We start from the raw sequence: 24099 nt of genomic DNA, 5'->3' as shown, positions 1-24099 counted from the left end.
TCTTCTAAGTTATCTACTTGCACACGGAGGAGAAACAACCACCGCCAGCATGAGGCCCCTCTGGAAAAAGCTTCCTGGTGCAGGGATGTTAAATGAACAGAGACAACTAAAATCTGACTGCGTTTGCACCCATAAGAAGCAAAGCCAGAGGGTTCCTGCTGCAAGCCAGGAGAACGATGCTGTAAAGCTGGTCAGGGAAGGGCTTTGAACAGACAGAAAGGGGCTCCCCTTGGCAAAGGGAGTCACGTTTGGTCCTTTGAATGGAACGGACAGGAAGTTTTCCAGCCTCTGCTGCCCTCCCCCAGGTTTAGGATCAAATGAAACGCTGGTTCACAAGCCAAAGTGCCTGTTCCAGCGCTGCTCCTCTGGGGTGATCCATCAAAAATGAAATCAAACCCACGTCTCTTAGAAAAAAAAAACCCAAACAACGTTTTAGAAACAAAGCACTTCTGGCGGTGGATACAGCCAAGGGACCCAACAGCCTCTCTGAGACTTTACACCTCCAGCCGGCTGTGCCTGCCCAGCCCTCGGTGGCAGTGCTAGAGGGACTGAACCCCAGGATTATTCACTATCCAGAATTGTGATCTCTTTTATCAGCAAAAGCAATCGAGCCGAGCTGAGCCCTGGCTCCCCGTTGTGCAGCTTACTCCCCAGAACGGACCAAACGCACTCCCAGCGTTGCTGGTGCGAGCTCCAGGTGCCACATTAAAAGCTCTGGATGTATTACAGTAGCATGATTGGTAGGAAACTGGATTTTACATCTGAATAAATACCGAACAGGCACCAGTGCCAGCCTGATTTCAGTGAGGCTGGAGGGCAAGAGGGGCATCCAGGTACCCAACAGGCTGGGGTTTAGCTCTGTGCCAGGAAAGCAAAGCTTTCCCTTCTGGCTGGCTCACAATGTTAAGAGAAACGCTCCTGGTTAGTGTGTGATCAGACTTCTGTTGTGTCTCAGCAGATCTGCTATTCATCAGCAGCTCCTGCAGGCAGGATTGGAAGGAGTTTCAGGTTTATCTCGGCTGCAATCCTCTTCAGGGTGACCGCTGTCTGTCCATCACATGTGGGAGAGCTCCTGGGGCCTGGCTGGATCCAGCACTAAGGGAAGGGAGCCCTTCCCTGCAAAGTCTGGGCTCCTTTCTTCTCCTCTTTTGTGCTCTTCTAAGAACCTCATATTACACCACCCTGGAGATGCATTTTGGGAGGTTAAAAAGCACAGCACGTCACTAATGTTTAAAAATACCTGGCCAGCTTTTATAAAATACAAGTATTCAATGCCATCACCTTTCTGTGTTCTTTGAGAAGAAAAAGGGTGACATTCATCATGAGGGAAGAAGGCAGCAGTCCAGCCTCCCAAAGCATCCCACCGTGTGAACGGACCCTCTGCCAGGACCTCCAGCGTAGAGGTCTAGGATTTAAGTCATCCTTGCTCAACGTGCCCACTCAAGACCCGCAGAGCTGGACATCATGTCTGTGGTGTCACAGCACCTTGCTCCGAGTTGGGGAGCTCCCCAGCCTCAATTGTTCTGTCCATCAAGCCTATGTTGTCCGTCTTGCCTGGTCCAGCTTGCAGGTCCTCCTGGCTCTCGGCCAGGCCTTCCTGGCTCTCCATATCGCTTACCTGACCCTCGCCAAACTCCAGAATGGTTGGCAAGTTGCCTTGCTTGGGGCATCGTCTCTTTAGGCTGACCAAGAAGGGTTGCGGCAAGGAGAAGATGTCCACGTTGTTGCCGAGGTCAATCCAGGTGACACTGGGGAACTTCTTGGGGTCCTTCAGGGTTTCGGTGAGGTCCCGTAGGATGGCTTTGGTGAGCCGGTTGCCGTTGAGGGAGAGGGTGGTGAGGTGGGGCAGCACGCAGAGTACTGGCAGGAGCTGCAGCAGCATGTCATCCGTCAGCTCCGTGAAGCACAGCTCCACCGTGTCGATGTGCTCTGAGCTATGCTGGAGGTAGGACGTGACACGGTCCAAGTCTTTCAGCGTCAGCGGGATGCCTGACAAGTCCACTGTGTTGTCCTGAGGCTTCCCCATCAGGACAGCTTTCAAGCTGCAAAGGGAAGAAAAGGAGAGGGATATTAATGTGGGTAGATGTCTCTGCTTGGTGGCATCGCTTGGGGCTCCTTGGCTGCTCTTGGAGGGGGCAGGAACATGAGATATTTAGGTAAGACATTCAGCTGGGGGTAACCTCCTCTTCTGTAGAGGTGAGGAGCGTGTCTGTGCAGCTGGGGGGCAGAGAGACATTTCAAGGCTGTTTATTGATAGAAGGTGGACAGAAACAAGAAAAGCATAATTCATAATTATCATAGAATCATAGAAACACCAGGTTGGAAGAGACCCACTGGATCATCAAGTCCAACTGCAGATTTCCACAGTGACTGCAAACCCTTGGGATAAAAGAGGCCATCCAGCTGCTTTTAAAGGTGCAAAAAAGGGTGAAGAAGCCCTTGATCAGATGGACAGGAATCGCTGGTGCTGGTGTGACACTTCTCCTACTGCTGATTACGAAGCTCTTTGTGCAGGAGGCCACATGTTTGTCCTCTCAGCTGCATGGGTGGCAAACCAAGGACCTGCACCAGAATGACTTTAGCCCAAGACAACAAATATACAATAACACCTCCAGGGCTGGGTGGCTTGATCTAGTGTTTCCAGTGTGTTAGACCTGTTATGGCTCTTCAGTCCAGTAGCCAAGCAGATGGGCACTACAGATTGATCCTTCGATAAATTAACCCTGATGATGGCCCTACAGAGACTCATTAGTGCAAGCTAGGCTGGAGTTTCACAGGTCAATTTATCTTCTAAAGCAAATCAAGACCAGATCTACAACCAGGACTTGTTGTAGTGCTGCTGAGGACTTTTTGCTAATGAATTATTCTGAGTGAATTAGGAGGTGGGAAGAGTCCTCTGCACGCTAATTGCTCATGTCAACTTGGTGAGCTCACACGTCTCCTCTGCATAAGTGGTGGAAATAGTTTTGCCTTTCATGACAGCCTGAGGCAGGGAATGGTTCTGCCCAGCATCTGCTGGGTTTTCTAGCTGAAAATGCAAACCAGAAATAACGTTGCCACTGAGCAAGCCCACCACCTCCCCTGGGCTCAGCTGCAGCAACTCAAATGCTGGCGCATCTAGTTTGAAATGTGCCTTGCACGGCATGGTAAGATGTTTTACAACCTGATGTGTGCCTGGAGCTGCTTGTGATCCGGGGTGTGTGCAGGCAGCTGGTAAGCGTTGGGCTTTTCCCCTGAGGAGTTACAGGTAGAGAGTGGAGAATTGTGCTGAGTCTTAACTGATAAATAATGCACAGCCAGACAACCTTGCAAGGTGTTGAGAATAGCTTAGAACACAGGCAGGGTGGAAGGAAGCTGGTGAAGGGGCTGGAGAACAGGCCTTATGAGGAGCGGCTGAGAGAGCTGGGGGTGTTTAGCCTGGAGAAGAGGAGGCTGAGGGGAGACCTCATTGCTCTCTACAACTTCCTGAAAGGAGGTTGTGGAGAGGAGGGAGCTGGGCTCTTCTCCCAAGTGACAGGGGACAGGACAAGAGGGAATGGCCTCAAGCTCCACTGGGGGAGATTTAGGCTGGACATTAAGAAAAAATTTTTCACAGAAAGGGTCATTGGGCACTGGCAGAGGCTGCCCAGGGAGGGGGTTGAGTCACCTTCACTGGAGGGGTTTAAGGGACGGGTGGACGAGGTGCTGATGGACATGGTTTAGTGATGGATAGGAATGGTTGGACTCGATGATCCGGTGGGTCTTTTCCAACCTGGTGAGTCTATGATTCTATGATTCTATGAATAACTGACCAAGGTGGGGATCAGTCCTCAAGCACAGCTCAATAGTAGAACAAGAATGCTTTTAAGGCAGTCACAAAACTACTCATGTTCTTCCTTGTTTAATACAAGGGGCTTGGGGTTTGCAAGAAGTGCAACAAAGATTATTAAATGATCTGGTGCCAAGCTCCAGTGGGCACATCAATAATATCCCGGTGCTCATCACATCTGGAGTCTCACTAAGCTCTCCTCTGCCCTGCAGACCCATTCCGCTGTGGCAGTGGCACTTCTGTTAGTGACAGCTCGTGGTTTGCTGGAGTAGCTGGAACCTCAAACACACACCTCCACAGCAATTTGGCAAGATCTATACTTATCCCTTTACAAGGTCTCATTTAACCTCTGCGTGGGCAGAAAAACAGCTATTAATTCAACGTGGTTCTCTCTACCGCTAATTTTTTGGCAAGACTGGGAAAGAAACCAATGAAATAGTATATTTGTTATTTAAAAAAATATCAGTTGATGTGCATGTGTTGGCAGCTACTTCTCTCCAATATGTGCTGCTGCATTATTTTTTGGAAGTTGCCCCAACGAGTGAGGTCTAGTGAGGCTGGGGCCAAGGCGATGCCTCAGTAACAAACTCTTCCCATCTAAACTAAATAAGAAACCAACCTAAATTACTCTTGTTCTGCTGTCTGGGAAGCCCAAAGCTTGGTTACACCAGGACCTTACTACGAAATATCGTCTCTGCAAATAAGTGATAACCATTTCAGAGGAGAAGAAGTCACCTCAAGTTGCGCCAGGGGAGGTTTAGACTGAATATAAGGAAAAATTTCTTCACTGCCAGAGTGGTGAAGCCCTGGCAGAGGCTGCCCAGGAGAGTGGAGGAGTTTCCATCCCTGGAGGGGTTCAAAAAATGGGTGGACAAGGTGCTAGGGTTCTGGTTTAGTAGTGGACAGGTATGGCTGGACTCGATGATCTCAAAGGTCATTTCCAACCAAACGATTCTATGATGCTATGATTTAAAAGCACGGCTAACATAAACACTCAGCGGTTGATCCTTGTTTTCTCCAGGATGGAACAGCGTGATGCTGCCTGCCTGCCTTTGTGTAACTTCTTGTGGGCCTTTTACTGTGGCTTTAATTCAGAAAACCCAAGGAGAAAAGAAAGGGGGAATAGGGATAACTTTAGGACAGCTCTTTTTTTTTTTTTTGCTTTTGAGCTGCATTCAGTATTTTTTGACATTTGTTTTTCTCCTCAGGGCATACATACAACCTCTGCCAACAAGAGAATTTCTCCCTAGGGCTCTAGCCTTTTCCCCTTGAGAGGGATTTAGCTGAATCCTACTGCAAAGGATTGGTTATCTTGTACAAATAACCTTTTCACCCTGACGATCTGTAGCCTGTATCAAATGCAGAGAAAATGTGAATATCTGGTCAGAGAAGCCCTGTGCTTGTCCTGGAGGATAAAACATCCTACGCTCAATCTCTCCCTTGGGGAAAAGACCAAACAATCCCCAAACACAATTTAATAAAAACAGTCCTGTGGATATTCTGACCCATCTCCTGGAAATGAGGAGGAAACTATGTTAACAAACAGCTGTAAAAACTTTTATCCCTACCATAAAGTTTGCCACAGAATGGCCCCAAATCTCTGTAGGAAAATCTTGGCATTAAACAAATCCCTACGAGCTTTAGCGGAGGATCAGTTACACCCACTTCATCCTCGTGTTACATTAGGATATTCTAGAGGGGAAGACACAGATTTTTTCCCAGCTGGAAACAATACATGGAGTTTTGACCTCTGTAATGATAGGATTGGGTATAGAACCATGCACCCAACCCAGATAACGCTTTGGCAGGATGCTGATTTATAAATACTTACGCTGAACCAACAACTATTTTGCGTGCAGCAAATCTGATCTGATTCATCAGACCAGAAAATGTTCCCACAATCAAGAATATTAATATGAAAAGAAAAGGGTTTCCTCTTGGTTCAAATTCATGGCATTTCTGGGCTGCATCAGAAGAAGTGTGGTAGCAGGCTGAGGGAGGTGGTTCTGCCCCTCTATTCCTCTCTTGTGAGACCTCATCTGGAGGATTGTGTCCAGTTCTGGAATCATCAGCATAAGAAGGAGATGGAACTGTTGGAATGGGTGCAGAGGAGGCTACAAGGATGATCCCAGGGCTGAAGCACCTCTAATACGAGGACAGGCTGAGAGAGTTGGGGTTATTAAGCCTGGAGAAGAGAAGGCTCCAAGGAGACCTTATAGCGACCTTCCAGTACCTAAAGGGGCTCCAGGAAAGCTGGGGAGGGCCTGTTCACAAAGGCTTGGAATGATAGTCTGAGGGGCAATGGGTATAAACTGGAGAGGGGCAGATTTAGACTAGATATTAGGAAGAATTTCTTCACCATAAGGGTGAGGAGGCCCTGGAACAGGTTGCCCAGGAAGGTTGTGGCTGCCCCATCCCTGGAGGGGTTCAAGGCCAGGTTGGGTGGGGCTTGGCCAACCTGATCCAGTGGGAGGTGTCCCTGCCCATGGCAGGGGTGGGTCTGGATGGGCTTTGAGGTTCCTTCTAACCCAAACCATTCTATGATTCACTAAAGCACTGCACAAAGTGGGACATGAGATGCCAATGTGTCATGCCATAAAGTCTAATTGGGCTATTGAGGTCAAAGGAATAGCTCCAGAAATGAAGAGGCGGTCCCACAGAGTGAAGAGCTACAGGATGAAATTTAAACGCTGTCACTGGTGAGAAAACTGTTGCTGAATATGTCAGCAAAAAATTATTGAAGATAACAAGTCTTCAAAAAAAAAAAAAAGTAATATCTTGAGATGAGAGACTTTCCTGAAATACTGCTGGTATCAAAGTAGCTTTTTTTTTCAGTCTCTGCTCCTACTTCAAATCATGAAGTCAAACAGTGGAATAGATGTGTAAATGGAAGGAAGGAATACAAACCCATGCAGCAAATGAATGTGCTCTGTTAGTAATAATGTTGACAAAAGGGTTAAGCTCCCCCAGCCTCAAAAAAGGATCACAGCCAAGAAAATAGAATTTTTCAGCTTAGATGACAAATGTGTCTATATATTATCTTATGTATTTAATTTATATATACTGTGTGTGTAATAATCATAGAATCCTGGAATGGATTGGGTTGGAAGGGACCTCAAAGCCCATCCAGTCCCACCCCTGCCATGGGCAGGGACACCTCCCACTGGATCAGGGGCTCCAAGCCCCATCCAACCTGGCCTTGAACCCCTCCAGGGATGGGGCAGCCACCACTGCTCTGGGCAACCTGGGCCAGGGCCTCCCCATCCTCACAGCCAAACGTTTCTTCATAAGATCTCATCTCATTCTCCCCTCTTGCAGCTCAAAATCCTTCCCCTCATCCTATCCCTGCCCTCCCTAATAATAAGGATGGATAGAACAGATAAGATGAGACTAGACTGGTCTTTCTTCGTGTCTCAATGTGTGAACACAGAGATGCTGAAAGACTAAACTCCCAGCGGGTAAAAGGCAGGAGTTTGTACACAAAGCTGAGATTAACCTCTGAGCTCCAGCCATGGGATGTCTCCGAGATCAAAGGCTTTGTGGGAGGTCCCGAGTGGACAGGGCGCTATTGAGGCTGAGAACATCAAAAGTCATGTTAGGATTTAAAATAAAAGCTGTGCGAGTTCACGTCCTGGAACACAAGGGTAGAAATTCTGCAATTCACCATTACAGGACCCTTTTGCTCCACTGCCAGGAGCCAGGATGGCTTGGTCCTGTGGGAGCAGCTGAACAGCAATGGCCATGGGGCCCCGAGAGGCACTAGCTGGTCCAGAGACTGGGTCAGGAGGCTGAGGGATATAAAAATACACACGCGTGTGCCTGTGTCTGAGTGTTTTGCAGCTGCTCTTTATTTAAACCAGGGAGAGGCATCATGGTCCCAGAGCAAAAATGCTTCTATTTATGCCAGCAGCAAGGAAAGGCCTACATTTCCCAAGTTAAATTCAAAAAAGAATCTTTTTAGCGGGTTTGTGACCCTGCCTGGTGAACATTTTCCTTTTTTCCCCCTCTTTTGTTTAAAAAAAAACCCAAACCAAACTCATCAAAACATGAAAGGTGAATTAAAAAATAACGTAGACAGAGCCCAGCTCAGAGCTGGAGTTGCAACATTCTCCTTCTTCATAGAATCATGGAATGGTTTGGGTTGGAAGGGACCTCAAAGCCCATCCAGATCCACCCCTGCCATGGGCAGGGACACCTCCCACAGGATCAGGGGCTCCAAGCCCCATCCAACCTGGCCTTGAACCCCTCCAGGGATGGGGCAGCCACCACTGCTCTGGGCAACCTGGGCCAGGGCCTCAACACCCTCACAGCAGAACATTTCTCCCTATGACCTCATCTCAATCTCCCCTTTTTCAGCTCAAAAACATTCCCCCTCATCCTGTCCCTGCTCTCCCTGATCCAGAGCTCCTCCCCAGCTTTTCCACAGGCTCCCAGTGATGGGGGGGCTACAGCAGCCAGTAGAGTCTGAAGATATTGGGCCACCAGAGCTCATGCTCCCCTTTTACTACATTCTCAACCTTTACTCATCGACATTCCCGCGTGTGTGCACTGTTGTGATTATTCATTAGTGGGTTTATCCCATAGTTTATGGCTACAGAAAGGTTTAGGTGTTCATTAACAGCGTAGTTTAAAGTCTTTGTTTTTCACTGCCTTTACAAATTAACAGCTTGGAAAGATTTCACTCCTCTCCTCAGAGAGATTCAGGGTAAAGAGGATTTTAAAACACAGAACTGCAAAGCCCCTTTAGGGCTTACTAATAAACACATAAGAAATTCCTATGTCTAAGAGGGAAAGTACCAGTGGGGATTGGTTATTTTGGTCTCTTGTTCCAGGAGCATACCCTGTTTTGCTAAGGTTTGCAGTTTTCATCTCATGAAGCCCAGCCAGCCCTGGTGATAATCGCCTTCCCCTACTATCAAGCTCCCAGACTGCTTTCCAGTGAGCGCCCTCGGCTTTGGGAGGGCAGAAAGAGAGGATCGCTCAGCCTGGAGCTCGCCACCTCTGGGATCTGCTCCTAATCTTGGCCCTTGACCTCAAAATTAACTTTATTATCATAGAAAATCATAGAATTACTAGGTTGGAAAAGACCTTTGCACTCATCAAGTCCAACGGCACCTGTCAACTACTAAATCATATCCGTAAGCACTTCATAGAATCATAGAATGATTTGAGTTGGAAAGGACCTTAAAGATCATCTACTTCCAACCCCCTGCCATGGGCAGGGACACCTCCCACTGGATCAGGGGCTCCAAGCCCCATCCAACCTGGCCTTGAACCCCTCCAGGGATGGGGCAGACATAACTTCCTTGGGCAACCTGTTCCAGTGTCTCACCACTCTCATGGTGAAGAAATTCCTCCTTATGTCTAGCCTAAATCCGCCCCTCTCCAGTTTATACCCATTGCCCTCGTCCTATCACTCCAAGCCTTTGTAAACAGTCCCTACCCAGCTTTCTGGTAGCCCCTTCAGGTACTAGAAGGTCACTCTACTGTCTCCTTGGAGCCTTCTCCAGGCTGAACCACCATTATGGCCATTTATAAAGTAACAGTGGCTGCTGGACACGCTTAGTGGCAATCACATCCCTGAACAGCACCTCCAGCTGTCATGGTGAGACTAAATACTGGGCTGTTTCTTGGATCCAGCACAACACTTTTAAAGCATCTTGTTAAGAGCATAAGGAGGGAAAGCTAAAGCTCACTCTACATTTCCCTCTTGCAGCAGGATCCCCAGCATCACATGGTGCTGGTCTCTGCATGTGCGATGATTGCAGCGATACCTCCTCTGCATGCTCCAAGTGCACGGGCTGCTCCAGGAATAGCTCTCTGTTTACATGCTTTCCCCTTCCAAATCCCATAGAATTTTCTTTGGCTCCACAAAAAGCTACACAGACCTGTTCCTCTCAGATTCCAGGCACAAAGCTTAGGCCATGAGGTGTTTGATGGGAAGACTGCTTTCTGTGCACCCACGAGTCTAGAACCGTAGAACGGTTTGGGTTGGAAGGGACCTCAAAGCCCATCCAGTTCCACGGGCAGGGACACCTCCCACTGGATCAGGGGCTCCAAGCCCCATCCAACCTGGCCTCCAACACCTCCAGGGATGGGGCAGCAACCCCTTCTCTGGACAACCTGGGCCAGGGCCTCCCCACTCTCATTCTGAAGAATTTCCTTCTAATGTCCAATCTCAATCTTTCCCCCACCACTTTTAAGCCATTGCCCCCAGTCCTATCAATACAGACCCTTTTAAAATGCCCCTCCCCAGCTTTCCTGGAGCCCCTTTCAGCTCTGGAAGCTGCTCTGAGGTCTCCCTGCAGCCTTCTCTTCTCCAGGCTGAACAACCCCAACTCTCTCAGCCTGGCCTCATACGGGAGGTTCTCCAGCCCTTAGATCATCTCCGTGGCCTCCTCTGGACTCACTCCAATAGTTCCATATCCTTCTTATGCTGAGGACTCCAGAACTGGACGCAGGGCTCCAGGTGGGTCTCACAGAGTGGAGCAGAGGGGCAGAATCCCTTCCCTCCCTGCTGGTCCCTCTGCTTTGGATGCAGCCCAGGACATGGTTGGTTTCTGGGCTGACACATGTCTTGTAGCTTCAGCCGCAGTGACAGTACCATTGGCACCAGAAACGTCTTCATCAAGAAATCCTTCCCATCATAGTGAGATAAAGTCAAGCATCTTTGATTTATTTGTCTTTACTAAATTATTCCATGCCGATGTGAAGTCAGTACGCACACATTCTAAACTCTAAAAGCTTGTGATACAAATAACAAGAAAAAGTAATTTTTATACCTTTCCATCACCTAAACCCCTTCATCTTGACCGGTCTGACGAAGAGCCATCCACTAGAGAGCACTGTCCCCCAGCCCTGGGTGCCTAAAAGCCAGCACACCATCCCAAACTCAGAACAGGACACAGACAGCCCACAAACTGCACCTTGTAGAGGGATTCCCACCTTGCAGGGGACAGGATGCTTCCCCATCCTTAATGTTGTAAGTGATGAAAAGTCACCTTGCCATCAGTTGTCCTACTCGTGGCACGGCCCTCAGCTCTTCTGCTGGGTACATCACACAGGCTGATTTATCTGAGCCCTGACAGTGGCTTTGGACAGCTGTGCTCAGACTTTGAAGACCCAGATCTAGCTCTAAATGCAGCCTAATATTCAAAATAATGTGTGTGTGGAGGGAAGGATACGGTATTTTGGATGCAGTGTCTCTTTGGGGAGAAACAGAGCATAGAGGAAGAAAACAGAGAGCAGGAGAAAGAGAGAAGAGTGCCTGTTTGCAGATGGGTGGGTTAATTTACTTTAACAACTCCCCAAATGCCTCTAACTCCCCTCTAGAGCATCTTTCTGAGGACAGGATTTTTCTTTGGATTAAACATCTTGGCAATGTGGTATTTAGTCCCTTTCTAAGGCTGACGTGCCTCAACCTTGTGCTTGCACAGAGGAGATGGGAAAACCATGAGAAGGAACGTCAGGCAGCTTGGGCAGAAGCTGCAGGCAGAGACTGGCTTCTGCACCGTCTTTCGTGAGCACACGGGCTGCAAGAAGTGAGAAGACTGCATTGACTTTGGAAGCTGAGGAGAAAAATACTGGTATGCAAAAAGGAACCAGACACATTGAACAAGTTATTGAAATGAAGGGGAAAAAATGTGCACTGTTTTTGGCTTTCCGTCCAAACTACATAAATTTGACCCACTAACATTCGCCAAGTAGAAGTCCCAGATCCATTAGCTGAGACATCAAGGAAAGACCATCTAGGTCCAGCTGCTGGGGCTCAAACCCAGACTACTGGATGGATAGAATCATAGAACCACCAGGTTGGAAAAGACCTCTGAGATCATTGAGTCTAACCATACCTATCTGTCACTAAACTATATCCTAGAGTACCTTCTCCAAAGATATTTGGGGCCCTACGATTGGAACCTCTAGATAAGGTCCAGTGATAAGGTTAAACCCCAGAACAAGTCTTGGCTGGACCAAAATAGCACCTGATCCTTCCCATAGCCAAGAAAACTGCTCTTCCCTGCAGCTCTCAACACTCTACAGCTGCAAGATTGCTGCTGCATCATCATTTCATGGCATCTCCATGGTATTTAGTAAAAGGATCCAATTACAGCCTTAAAACCAACAAGATTCTAGGAAAATGAAGTACCGTTATCCGAAGAAGCAACTTGATCAGTCTCTCCAGGAGGGATAATTAAGCAGACGAACTGCTCTCATCTGCACACCGCACAGCCAGCTCCTCGTCATGGCCCAGAGCCAACGAGTCTGGATTCAAACCTTGGGTGAAGGGATGGTGGTTGCTCTGTATGAGAACCACCAGCGATGTGTTACAAGAACAGGGACTTTTCCCAATTTGTTTTTAATTTCCTGCTAAGTAAAATGCTAAAAATACACACTTGGGATCCATCAAAATGCTTTGCTATAATTATAACTCTATTTAACTTATTGAAAAAAACCTGTAAATATCCTCCACTCTCCATTCCACATCCACCCCAAAATGAAATATATTTATACTTTACTACCTATGATACATTTTGCTCTCAAGAAACCTGCATTTTCTTATAAAGAAACTGTGCTGGAATATTTCCAATGAACTCCTCTCCAGCGTAATAAGAAACTGCAGCGGATGCTCCATTAATTACTTGCATTTGCAAAAAAGGCAATTTGCACAAGTGCCAAGAGGAAAACAATCCAGAACTGAAAAGAAAACAACATGGTGGGATTGTTGCTTCTGTAAATGACCTCCTGGAAGAGAATTGTACAAGAATAAGAGATTGTTCCTCTATAAGGCCAGGCTGAGAGAGTTGGGGTTGTTGAGCCTGGAGAAGAGAAGGCTGCGGGGAGACCTTAGAGCAGCTTCCAGAGCTGAAAGGGGCTCCAGGAAAGCTGGGGAGGGGCTCTGGATCAGGGAGGGCAGGGACAGGATGAGGGAGAATGGTTTTGACTTGCAAGAGAGGAGACTGAGATAAGATCTTAGAAAGAAATGTTTTGCTGTGAGGGTGGGGAGGTCCTGGCCCAGGTTGCCCAGAGCAGTGGTGGCTGCCCCATCCCTGGAGGGGTTCAAGGCCAGGTTGGATGGGGCTTGGAGCCCCTGATCCAGTGGGAGGTGTCCCTGCCCATGGCAGGGGTGGGACTGGATGGGCTTTGAGATCCCTTCCAATCCAAACCATTCTATGATTCTATGATTTTATTTCAATCCTAACACAGGACAAAAAGACTCTTGAAAAGACACTTTTGTGATTGAGTCTATTAAAAATACCCAAGTAACTACTCAATTTACATGAGCAACGAAGCTGATATGCTCTGGCTTGACTAGAAAAAAGGACCTTTGAATTGGGTTGTATTTCTCAGCATCTGAAAGAAAGAGGCCATAGGAAGAGAGATCACTAGGAAATTGCTCATAAGAAATTTGATTTGTTGCCAAAACATTTAAAACTCTTCCAAATTGGTGAGTTGAAAGGAAGAGGAGGAAAAAGGAAAGGGGCTGTGATGGTGGGGATGGATGGAGCACAGCAAGGCAGCGCTGCTAGGGGCTCCAGCCCCTTCTGCAAAACTGGGATGGATGAGTGCTTGAAATCCTTCATTTCAGCCTCACCCTTCGTTTTTTGTCACCACTTTGTCTTACTGTTGCAAGAACTGACCCCACAAGCTGGCTGGGGAGAGAGAACGTGGCTGCGCCCTCTTTGTCCCTCTTGACACAAATTTGAGAGACAAAGAAATGAGTTGTAACACATCTTGCCTATTTGCGGATGAACAGGACTGCTCTCGGTGCTTCCTGCTCCTTGAAACAGTCTGAATTCCATCAGTGAAAAGAGGAAGAGAACAGGATTTTTGCAGTGGGGTGAAGGGCTTGGGAAGCTTCAACTCTGATCCTCCAGCTCAGTTTTCTCATCATAAACCATCCCAAAGGGAAAAAGAAACCCTCTCCCAACTGCTCTTCCTGCAATTAGGGAGGGATCAGCTGCCAAAGCGTGTGCCTGGGGCTTCGCTTTCCCTAAACTGTTTATTTTATTGGAGCACAGATCACATTTGGAAGAGTTTAGGCAGGCAGAGGTCCCTATTGCCTGTGCTGCTCTGATAAGAGCCAGAGCACGGCACGCAGCCACCCACCCGGCTCCTGGATCCCCACTTGTCCCTCATCATGGCTTAGGAAGATATTTTCTCCTGGGCCAGGAGCTGGTATCACCCCCATTTTCCCCTCACCCCCCCAGTCCTTGGCACATCTTCCATTTCAAGCCCAAACCCTGCCTTTCCCATCACCATCCTGACCCCTCTTGTGTCCAAAGAGAAGGTTTGAATCATGACATGGGTCCTGATGCTCTCCTAGGTGGATCAAAGGGAAACCACCTCCTTCTGTTTCAGTCTAACAGCAGACACATTTCAGACAGCTGGTTTTGGGGGGGACACCATTTCCCTCATGCGGGGCAGAGGATGGATAATCCCATACATCCTCTGACCACATCCAGGGGGTCAGAAACCCCCTAGCTCTCATTGCCTGCATCTAGAAAGACCACAGGGCGCTCAGCAGGAGCTGCCCAGGGAGAAGGTGTCCTCTGCATGAGCAAAACCGAGGTGAATGCATTTCACCTGATGCTTGCTATCAGTTTTTATTCACAATTTGCTTATCTATTGAGCCACAAAAGTTCTATTCCGTGTGACTTGCAATAAACAAGTGCTGCACTGGCCAAGAAAGCCCTTGGACTGTCACCATCCTGCTTCCCCGCAGGGGCACGCGATACAGAGGGATGAGTTCCCTAGGGATTAGACAGTTTAAAGCTAATGAGACTTGACCAGTGTGTGACTGCTTCCTCAAGCCTTCCCTGCGCCGGGAGACACAATCTGCTTCGCGTTGGTGTGCGCAGAAAATAATGGGTCCTACTCAGCACAGCAGCACAGAGCGACCATTGTAACCTCAGCTTCCATCAAATGAGGAATAACAGGATACAACCTGATCCACAACTAATTCCCTGCTTGTGTCTTCAAAATGGGTTTTTTGTAGCTTTATAACATTCTGTTCCAATGAGAGGGTTTAACAGTATCCTGTCCTGCTCTCTTTTTAAGTGCAGCAAAAAGTTGCTCACTGGAGCAGGGGGTTGAACCTGCTTTATTTGTGTCCTAGAGGTTCCTTTTCCTGTGCTGCTTTGCTACCCTCCCACACAGTTATTTCATTTTAGCAGACCCTTGCCATGAGCTTGGGGTCAGCAGAAAGCAGCCCCCACCGTTCCTGGGGCTGCAAAGCCAAACAGAAGAAAACAGGCAATGATTTGCCTCTAACTGCCCCAAGAACATTTACAGAATCACAGAATCACAGAATAACCAGGTTGGAAGAGACCCACCGGATCATCGAGTCCAACCGTTCCTATCAAAATTCCTATTCCTATTTAGAACTCACACTTAGCCCAGCTCTTCATTGCTTTTGGTAGATGATTTCCCTGCTGCCGCTGGGGATTTCAGCATCCACCTTCCCTAAGAAAATGACAACGGAGCTACAATCAGAGGTGAAACAAGCTGCCAGGATTGCCTCTTCAGCTGAGCATAATGGAAAAGGCATTTCATATTTCAAGTCATTTGTCCATAGGAAGGCTGGGGAGGGGCTCTGGATCAGGGAGGGCAAGGACAGGACAAGAGGGAACGGGTTTGAGCTGCAAGAGGGGAGATTGAGATGAGATCTTAGGAAGAAATGTTTTGCTATGAGGGTGGGGAGGCCCTGGCCCAGGCTGCCCAGAGCAGGGGTGGCTGCCCCATCCCTGGAGGGGTTCAAGGCCAGGTTGGATGGGGCTTGGAGCCCCTGATGCAGTGGGAGGTGTCCCTGCCCATGGCAGGGGTGGAACTGGATGGGCTTTGAGGTCTCTTCCAACCTAAACCATGCTATGTTTCTATGATCAGCTGCTCGTCACAGCAAATCATCCATGCTGCCCAGCTCCCTGAGTCCCCACAGAAGTGCAAATTCTGCCAGAGAAGTAGGAAAGCCACAAGAACCTTCCCTTAATCAGCCCAGACTGTCTGTAGAACCTACTTGCTTTTCTGATAAAAGCTCTTGCCAGCTGTCAATAAAACTACGAACAATTGCCTTCTCCTATTCACCTTTCTGTTCCCATCCACGATGAGGTTTCAGGGCACTGTGCTCCAAGGTGGCTATTAAAAGCAAACAAGTGATGGAGAGATCAGCACAACAACAAATCCTGCCAAGGTAAGTAATTTGTCCATATTATGTGAACACGTACCTATTTCTTTCCCCCCCAGTCTCCAACTCATCATCTCCAGGATGAGGAGTCACACTTTAGCGCTCAGTGGGCAGCATGACCCATAGCTGATTAACCAGGGGAACAGAGGAGAGGACTCTCCAGATGGCCATTCCTCTTAGCCAAGTTGTTGCCAAGGAATAATCCTCATCTCCAACAGCAAGGTGAGAAGTGACCTTCACGACAGAGTGAGCACGCAAGGAGGATGGTTTCCTCTCCCAAAATCCCCCCAACTCCCCAATCCAGTGCTAACTCTGGACAAGGGGAGGGTGAAACAGCTAGCAAAGCATATTGGCACCCTGGGCTGCATGTTGCTAGACAAAAGAAATGAGTCTTGGGGGCTGAACACACTCCCCGTTCCTCAGGGACTGACATGTGTCAAAACAGAGGCTGCCATGCATTGGCAAGATATGCAAAAGCCAAAGCTGAGAAGTGAACACGGGCAGGGGCTGCACTCTGCAATTTAGTCTCCCTTTTCTCGGAGGTGCCAACCAACCCCTTTTGAGATGCAAAAGACCCTTCTGCACTTTCTTGAGCAGTGGTGAGATGCTTGGCCCACGGCCAAGGAGGGGCTTTCTTCTCCACTCCCTCATCGATGAGCCAGGGGACTGTGCCACATCTAATGATCAAGTGTCAAAGAGGAAGAGGATGAGTCAAGTCTGGGTCTGGGTCACCCCTGGGGTGTGTGGGGACCTCAGGCTCCCCAGGAAATGCCTGGTTATGAACAACTTGAAAACCAGAGCTGTGAGTAGCTGGGTTTGAGATGCAGGAGCCCACGCCAGGAAAGCTCCAGCTGCGCCAGCTGCTGTGCTGCTTCATCACAGCCCTGCTGTGACCTGCACCCCACCGCTTGCATTTAGTGACTATCTAGAGAAGAGGAGGCTGAGGGGCAACCTTATCACTGTCTATAACTCCCCAAAAGGAGGTTGTGGTGGAGTGGGTGCTGGCCTCTTATCCCAAGTGACAAGCAACAGAACAAGAGGAAATGGCCTCAAGTTGAGCCAGGTGAGGTTTAGATTGAATATCAGCTAAAAATTCTTTACGGAAAGAGTGGTGAAGCCCTGACAGAGACTGCCCATGGTAGTGGTGGAGTTTCCATCCCTAGAGGGGTTCAAAAAGCATATAGCTGTGGCACTTCAGGACATGCTTTAGTACACATGGGGGAGTTGTTCTGACGGTTGGACAGGACAATCTTAGAGGTCTATTCCAACCTTATTTACTCCTCCTTATGAGGAGATTATAGAATCACCAGGTTGGAAAAGACCTCTTGGATCATTGAGTCCAACCATTCTTATTTGCCACTAAACCATTCCTATCTGCATGGCTCGCAGCTTTCTCTGCTCCAACCATCCTCACCTGGGTTCTCCCCACTCCTGCCTGCCCTGCAGCAATGCAAAGAAAAAAGAAACATCCCAAATCCAGCCTCAATACACCTTGGTGCCCCTTCTAAAAGGTTGATGGCCACCTGCCACCATCCAAAACCTTTGTGCTAAAAACCTTGCTCCAGCTGTTCTCCCCACAGCAGCAAGGACCAGCAGTGTTTCCAGTGTTCCTATCACCGATTTCCTCTGCATTTGTATTTTAAAGGATTATATTCATTTAAAGAGAGCAGCAGCGGGCACAGGAGGTGGAAACTTGACCCAACAGCGATTTGGAGCCCTGAGCAAAGTGATGGATGAGCTCACTAAACACCTTCATTTACCACTGCTAACGATGCACAACGTGAAAAGGCTTGGAAAAAAAAATCTAAAAGCCTCTATCAAAGCTTCATCATAAAGCTTGATTCTCCTAATTGGGAAAGATAGCCGGGGGGAACAGCCCTGCTGTGGTAGGCTGGTAATTAGGTGGGCATCAACGCTTTGGAGAAAGCTGCCTTTTTTGCACAGTGGCAGGAGCCCAGCCCGTGCAGGAGCAGCAGCCGGCTCGGGCAAGGGAGCAAATTGTCCCTCACCAGCTGAAAAGGGACAAAGGCAGCAGTAGCTTTAGAACAGACAAAAAATCACTGGGTGTTTGGAGGACTTCCAAGACAGGCGGATGTGCTGGCCAAACCCCTTTCCATCATCTTCCAACAGTCCTGGAAGACTGGGGAAGTCCCACTGGACTGGAGGCTGGCTGATGTTGTGCCCATCTACAAAAAGGGCCGCAGGGAGGACCCAGGAAACTACAGGCCTGTCAGTCTGACCTCAGTGCCAGGGAAAGTCATGGAACAGGTGATCTTGCGTGCTATCATGAAGCACATGCAAGAGAACCGGGTGATCAGGCCCAGTCAACACGGGTTCACAAAAGGCAGGTCTTGCCAGACTAACCTGATCGCCTTCTATGACAAAGTGACCCGGCTACTGGATGAGGGAAAGGCTGTGGATGTGGTCTTCCTGGACTTCAGCAAAGCCTTTGACACAGTTTCTCACAGCATTCTGCTTGAGAAACTGTCAGCCTCTGGCCTGGACAGGTGCACACTCTCCTGGGTGGAAAACTGGTTGGATGGCCGGGCCCAGAGAGTGGTGGGAAATGGTGTGAAATCCAGCTGGAGGCCAGTGACAAGTGGTGTCCCCAGGGCTCAGTGCTGGGTCCAGCCCTGTTCAATGTCTTCATCAATGACCTGGATGAAGGCATCGAGTGCACCCTGAGCAAGTTTGCGGACGACACTAAGCTGGGTGGAAGTGTCGATCTGCTGGAGGGTCGGGAGGCTCCAAAGGGATCTGAACAGGCTGGACCGCTGGGCTGAGACCAATGGCATGAGGTTTAACAAGGCCAAATGCCGGGTCCTGCACTTGGGGCACAACAACCCTATGCAGTGCTACAGACTAGGAGAAGTTTGTCTAGAAAGCTGCCTGGAGGAGAGGGACTTGGGGGTGTTGGTTGACAACCGACTGAATATGAGCCAGCAGTGGCCCAGGTGGCCAAGAAGGCCAATGGCATCTTGGCTTGGATCAGAAACGGCGTGACCAGCAGGTCCAGGGAGGTTATCCTCCCTCTGTACTCGGCACTGGTGAGACCGCTCCTCGAATACTGTGTTCAGTTCTGGGCCCCTCACCACAAGAAGGATGTTGAGGCTCTGGAGAGAGTCCAGAGAAGAGCAACAAAGCTGGTGAAAGGGCTGGAGAACAGGCCTTATGAGGAGCGGCTGAGAGAGCTGGGGTTGTTTAGCCTGGAGAAGAGGAGGCTGAGGGGAGACCTCATTGCTCTCTACAACTACCTGAAAGGACGTTGTAGAGAGGAGGGTGCTGGCCTCTTCTCCCAAGTGACAGGGGACAGGACAAGAGGGAATGGCCTCAAGCTCCGCCAGGGGAGGTTTAGGCTAGACGTTAGGAAAAAGTTCTTTACAGAAAGGGTCATTGGGCACTGGAACAGGCTGCCCAGGGAGGTGGTTGAGTCACCTTCCCTGGAGGTGTTTAAGGCACGGGTGGACGAGGTGCTGAGGGATATGGTTTAGTGTTTGGTAGGAACAGTTGGACTCGGTGATCCGGTGGGTCTCTTCCAACCTGGTTATTCTGTGATTCTGTGATTCTCTGAAACCCATGTGTGTGGGACTTAACTATTTCAGGAGCTGATTCCCTCATTTCCCTTGTTCCTTGTAGGAACAAAGCCAAGCACAAGGTCCTACCCCTGGGTCAGGGCAATCCCAAGCACAACTACAGGCTGGGCAGAGGCTGGACTGAGAGCAGCCCTGAAGAGACGGACATGGGGAGCTGGTGGGTGAGAAGCTCAGCAAGAGCTGGCAATGTGTGCTCACAGCCCAGAAACCAACCATGTCCTGAGCTGCATCCAGAGCAGAGGGACCAGCAGGGAGGGAGGGGATTCTGCCCCTCTGCTCCCCTCAGTGAGACCCACCTGGAGCCCTGCGTCCAGTTCTGGAGTCCTCAGCACAGGGAGGACATGGAGCTGTTGGAGCGAGGCCAAAGGAGGCCACGGAGATGATCCAAGGGCTGGAGAACCTCCTGTACGAGGCCAGGCTGGGAGAGTTGGGGTTGTTCAACCTGGAGAGGAGAAGGCTGTGGGGAGACCTTAGAGCAGCTTCCAGTGCTGAAAGGGGCTCCAGGAAAGCTGGGGAGGGGCTCTAGATCAGGGAGGGCAGGGAGAGGATGACGGGGGAATGGTTTTGAGCTGCAAGAGGGGAGATTGAGATGAGATCTTGGGGAGAAATGTTTTGCTGTGAGGGTGGGGAGGCCCTGGCCCAGGTTGCCCAGAGCAGTGGTGGCTGCCCCATCCCTGGAGGGGTTGGAGCTTGGAGCCCCTGGTCCAGTGGGAGGTGTTCCTGCCCGTGGCAGGGGTGGAACTGGATGGGTTTGAGGTCCCTTCCAACCCAAAGCATTCTATGAGTCTGTAACAGTTTCTAGTAGCTCCGCAGCCCACGGTGTGAGGACAGATTCAAATAATTGCTGCCATGTGTCAAAAGCAAATCTAATTTCCAATCCCCTCAGAAGCAGAGGAAGTGGAAGAATAATTATTTACAAAAAAGAAATTAAGAAAATCACACTTTTCACAGTCCAAGGCCTTTTCTAATCAGGCAAGAGAGTAGAAAACATATTTATGGGACCCAAAGCACCTAAGCGCAAGGAAGCAAGATGGATGATCCCTCCAAGGGGAGCGAAACTACTGGGTTATTCCTTAGTCCAAGTGCAGGAGGGGAGAGGAAGGAGGAGGAGGAGGGCGGCTCGAAATGGAGGGTTTAAATTGCAGGTAGTGTTTGGGACTGCCTGAAGCTTTTAAGCCTGTGGCTCAGCTTGAAGAGTGTGAGCAGCTCAGAAAAGCACGGAGGTAGGAAGGGATGTCCTGCTGCTGTAAATCACCTCATCCCAGCCTCACTGCATGGTTTTTATCCACTTTAGAATATTTTTTTCTACTTTAGGATTTTTCTTCTACTTTAGCATATTTTTTTTTCTCCATTAGGATATTTTGTAGTACTTCTGGATCTCGGTTCATTTGCTTGAGGAGGGAACAGCCACGGCAATTGAAGCATTTGACAGTGTCAAGATTCATCAGTGAGGGTAAAAAAATGGCACTGTGTGGCTTGGGTTAATTGCTTTATATTCCGGAGCAATCCAGATGAATTTCAGAAGGCAATGAACAGCCTATGGGCTCATTTTTGCAGAGTGAGCCAATGGAAAACCTTAAAGCCCCTTCCAACATAACAGCTTGCCCTGTAGCACTTACCCAGGTGGCACTTCAATATCATAGAATTGTTTGGATCATAAGGGAACCAAAGCCCATCCAGTCCCACCCCTGACATGGGCAGGGACACCTCCCACTGGATCAGGGGCTCCAAGCCCCATCCAACCTGGCCTTGAACCCCTCCAGGGATGGGGCAGCCACCACTGCTCTGGGCAACCTGGGCCAGGGCCTCCCCACCCTCACAGAAAAACATTTCTCCCTAAAATCTCATCTCAATCTCCCCTCTTGCAGCTCAAAATCATCCCCCCTCATCCTCTCCCTGCCCTCCCTGATCCAGAGCCCCTCCCCAGCTTTCCTGGAGCCCCTTTCAGCACTGGAAGCTGCTCTAAGGTCTCCCTGCAGCCTTCTCCACTCTGGGCTGAACAACCCCAACTCTCTCAGCCTGGCCTCGTACAGGAGGTTCTCCAGCCCTCAGATCATCAACCTCATGGCCTCCTCTGGCCTCGCTCCAACAGCTCCATGTCCTCCCTGTGCTGAGGACTCCAGAACTGGACACAGGGCTCCAGGTGGGTCTCATGGAACGGAGCAGAGGGGCAGAATCCCCTCCCTCCCTGCTGGTCCCTCTGCTCTGGATGCAGCCCAGGACACGGTTGGTTTCTGGGCTGTGAGCACACATTGCCAGCTTTTGTTGAGCTTCTCCTCCACCAGCACCCCAAGTCCTTCTCCTCATGACTGCTCCCAATCACACCATCCCTCATCCTGTATTGAAACCACAGATTGCCCTGACCAGGTGTAGAACCTTGCACTTCACCTTGTTGAACCTCATGAGGATATACACATATTATTTCAGTTTAGTTCCAATAGCTTAAAAAGTAGGTCTTTGCTAACACCACCTCCTTCTGAGGGACATGGTTTAGTATTTGATGGGAATGGTTGGACTCGATGATCCGATGGGTCTTTTCCAACCTGGTGATTCTATGATTCTGTGATTCTATGACTAATGAAGGTGTGATGGGGCTGGCAGGTACTGCGAGGTAGCTGTAAGGGACAACGTCTCCATCGTCAAAAAACCAGCCACAAGATGACATCTGTCTCGCTTCATCCTGACCCAGGCAGGATGTTCTGACGCTGGATGATTTGGGTGAAGCCAGGGAGGCAGATGGCTACGCACCAAAAGGTTTAGTAAGGCAGATGTGTCGCAGGGCTAGAGATCAGAGGGAACACAGGACAGAAGCCTGGATCATAACTGGGAAACCTTATTTGTGACGCATCTCATTTTATTCTGCTGAACGGTCACATGGATAATAATCACACATTTGCATTTCCAGCACTCTGTGACACTGTAAATGAGAGATCCCTAATGTTGTCCAGCAAAGCACCCAGGACCAGGAGATACCATAGAATCATCGAATCATTAAGGTTGGGAAAGACCCCTATAATCAACCATCAGCTCAAATCCCAACCAAGGGCATCGCACCCCACTGCAGGGCACAACTCTGCTCCCGCCAAGGGATGCTTTACAGCTGGTGTGGGCCGTGTAAACCCATGTCCCAGCCAATATCAAGGCTGGCTGATGCTTTCTTTCGAAACATCTCTGCCAGGAGTTATTTCAGGCAGGAGAAATTCCTCTGAAGAGGCACTTGCTGTTGGTACGTGAAGGGGCACTGCCTCCAGCAGCAAGCTCTCAGTGGCCAAGGCAAACTCCCTATTTCCAAGTCAAATTACACCAACCCCAACCCCACACCTCTGAGATGCCAGAACCAGACTTTGCTGCTGAGCCACATTCTCCCAAGCGGCCAAACCTGCCTGCTCCCCCGCCATTAGCAACTGCCAGCTCCATATCTCCAGCTGCCTTCTGCAGATTAGCCACATGCTCATCCCACCTTGTGCGGCACAGGATCTCTCTTCCTTTGCAGCTGGTGTCTCTGGCTCTCACGCTCCAAGAGCTGCATCATCACACTTGCCTGCATTTTGTTTTCCCCAGATTTGCTGAAAGCTTGCACAATTCCTGCCTGGGCTCAGGCCCTAATCATCTCTTTGCATACCCGTGTCCTGAGGTCTTGAAAGAGTCCCAAGACAGCCACGTACTTCCCTATAAAGCAAGGACACTGTGCTCCCTTCCCACGGTTGCGAGCCTTCTGCAAGCAGAAGCACTCTCAGTGCCTCCTCATCCACTGCCAAATGTGCAGGGTTGGGATTTGGCCCGTTTAATCACCGAGTCATCTGCCCTAAATCTCATCCGTCCAGCGATCAGCAGAGCCAAAGCAGCGAGCAAATGCCCAGCTTTCCCCTGCTCCCTTGCTTCAGCAGAACGATGCTCACTGCTAACACACAGGAGGCGTTAGGGGAAACGTGGCTGTGGTCGCTCATGGACTTCTCAGCCCTGCGCTGCCAGCTCAGCAGCAAACCAACCCTGTACATCAAACCTCCTGGCTGCCCTCATGCCTCTCAGAGTTTACCAGCTGCTGGAGCTTAAGGCTTGATGCTGCAAAGCACAAACACGCTATAAATGCTCTCAGAGCAGGAGCTGGGATGCTCTTCAGACAACTCCATTAGATGTCAATAAGATGGGATGGGATGGGATGGGATGGGATGGGATGGGATGGGATGGGATGGGATGGGATGGGATGGGATGGGATGGGATGAGATGGGATGGGGTAGAGTAGTATAGGGTAGAGTAGGGTAGGGTGGGGTAGGGATGAAGATGGGGTGGAATGGGATGGGATGGGATGGGATAGGATAGGATAGGATAGGATCACAGAATCACTAGGCTGGAAAAGAGCCATGGGATCATCAAGTCCAACCATTCCTATCAACTAGTAAATGGAGAGGAGAGGAGAGGAGAGGAGAGGAGAGGAGAGGAGAGGAGAGGAGAGGAGAGGAGAGGAGAGGAGAGGAGAGGAGAGGAGAGGAGAGGAGAGGAGAGGAGAGGAGAGGAGA

The 24099-nt window shown here is 49.5% G+C and overlaps 1 protein-coding gene across 1 annotated transcript in view; it reads right to left on the bottom strand.

Moving 5' to 3' along the window:
* Positions 1-374: 374 nt before the first annotated feature.
* LRRC75A (leucine rich repeat containing 75A) overlaps positions 375-24099 on the bottom strand; it is a 107269-nt gene continuing 83544 nt past the window's right edge. The window contains exon 4 of the mRNA XM_069873989.1: positions 375-2042. Coding sequence (XP_069730090.1) covers positions 1463-2042 — 580 coding nt within the window. The 3' untranslated portion in view covers positions 375-1462. The remainder of the gene's footprint in view (positions 2043-24099) is intronic.

This window comes from Phaenicophaeus curvirostris, chromosome 21 (genome assembly GCF_032191515.1).
Source record: "Phaenicophaeus curvirostris isolate KB17595 chromosome 21, BPBGC_Pcur_1.0, whole genome shotgun sequence".
Lineage (NCBI taxonomy): Eukaryota > Metazoa > Chordata > Aves > Cuculiformes > Cuculidae > Phaenicophaeus > Phaenicophaeus curvirostris.
This window is presented reverse-complemented; position numbering and strand designations above follow the sequence as displayed.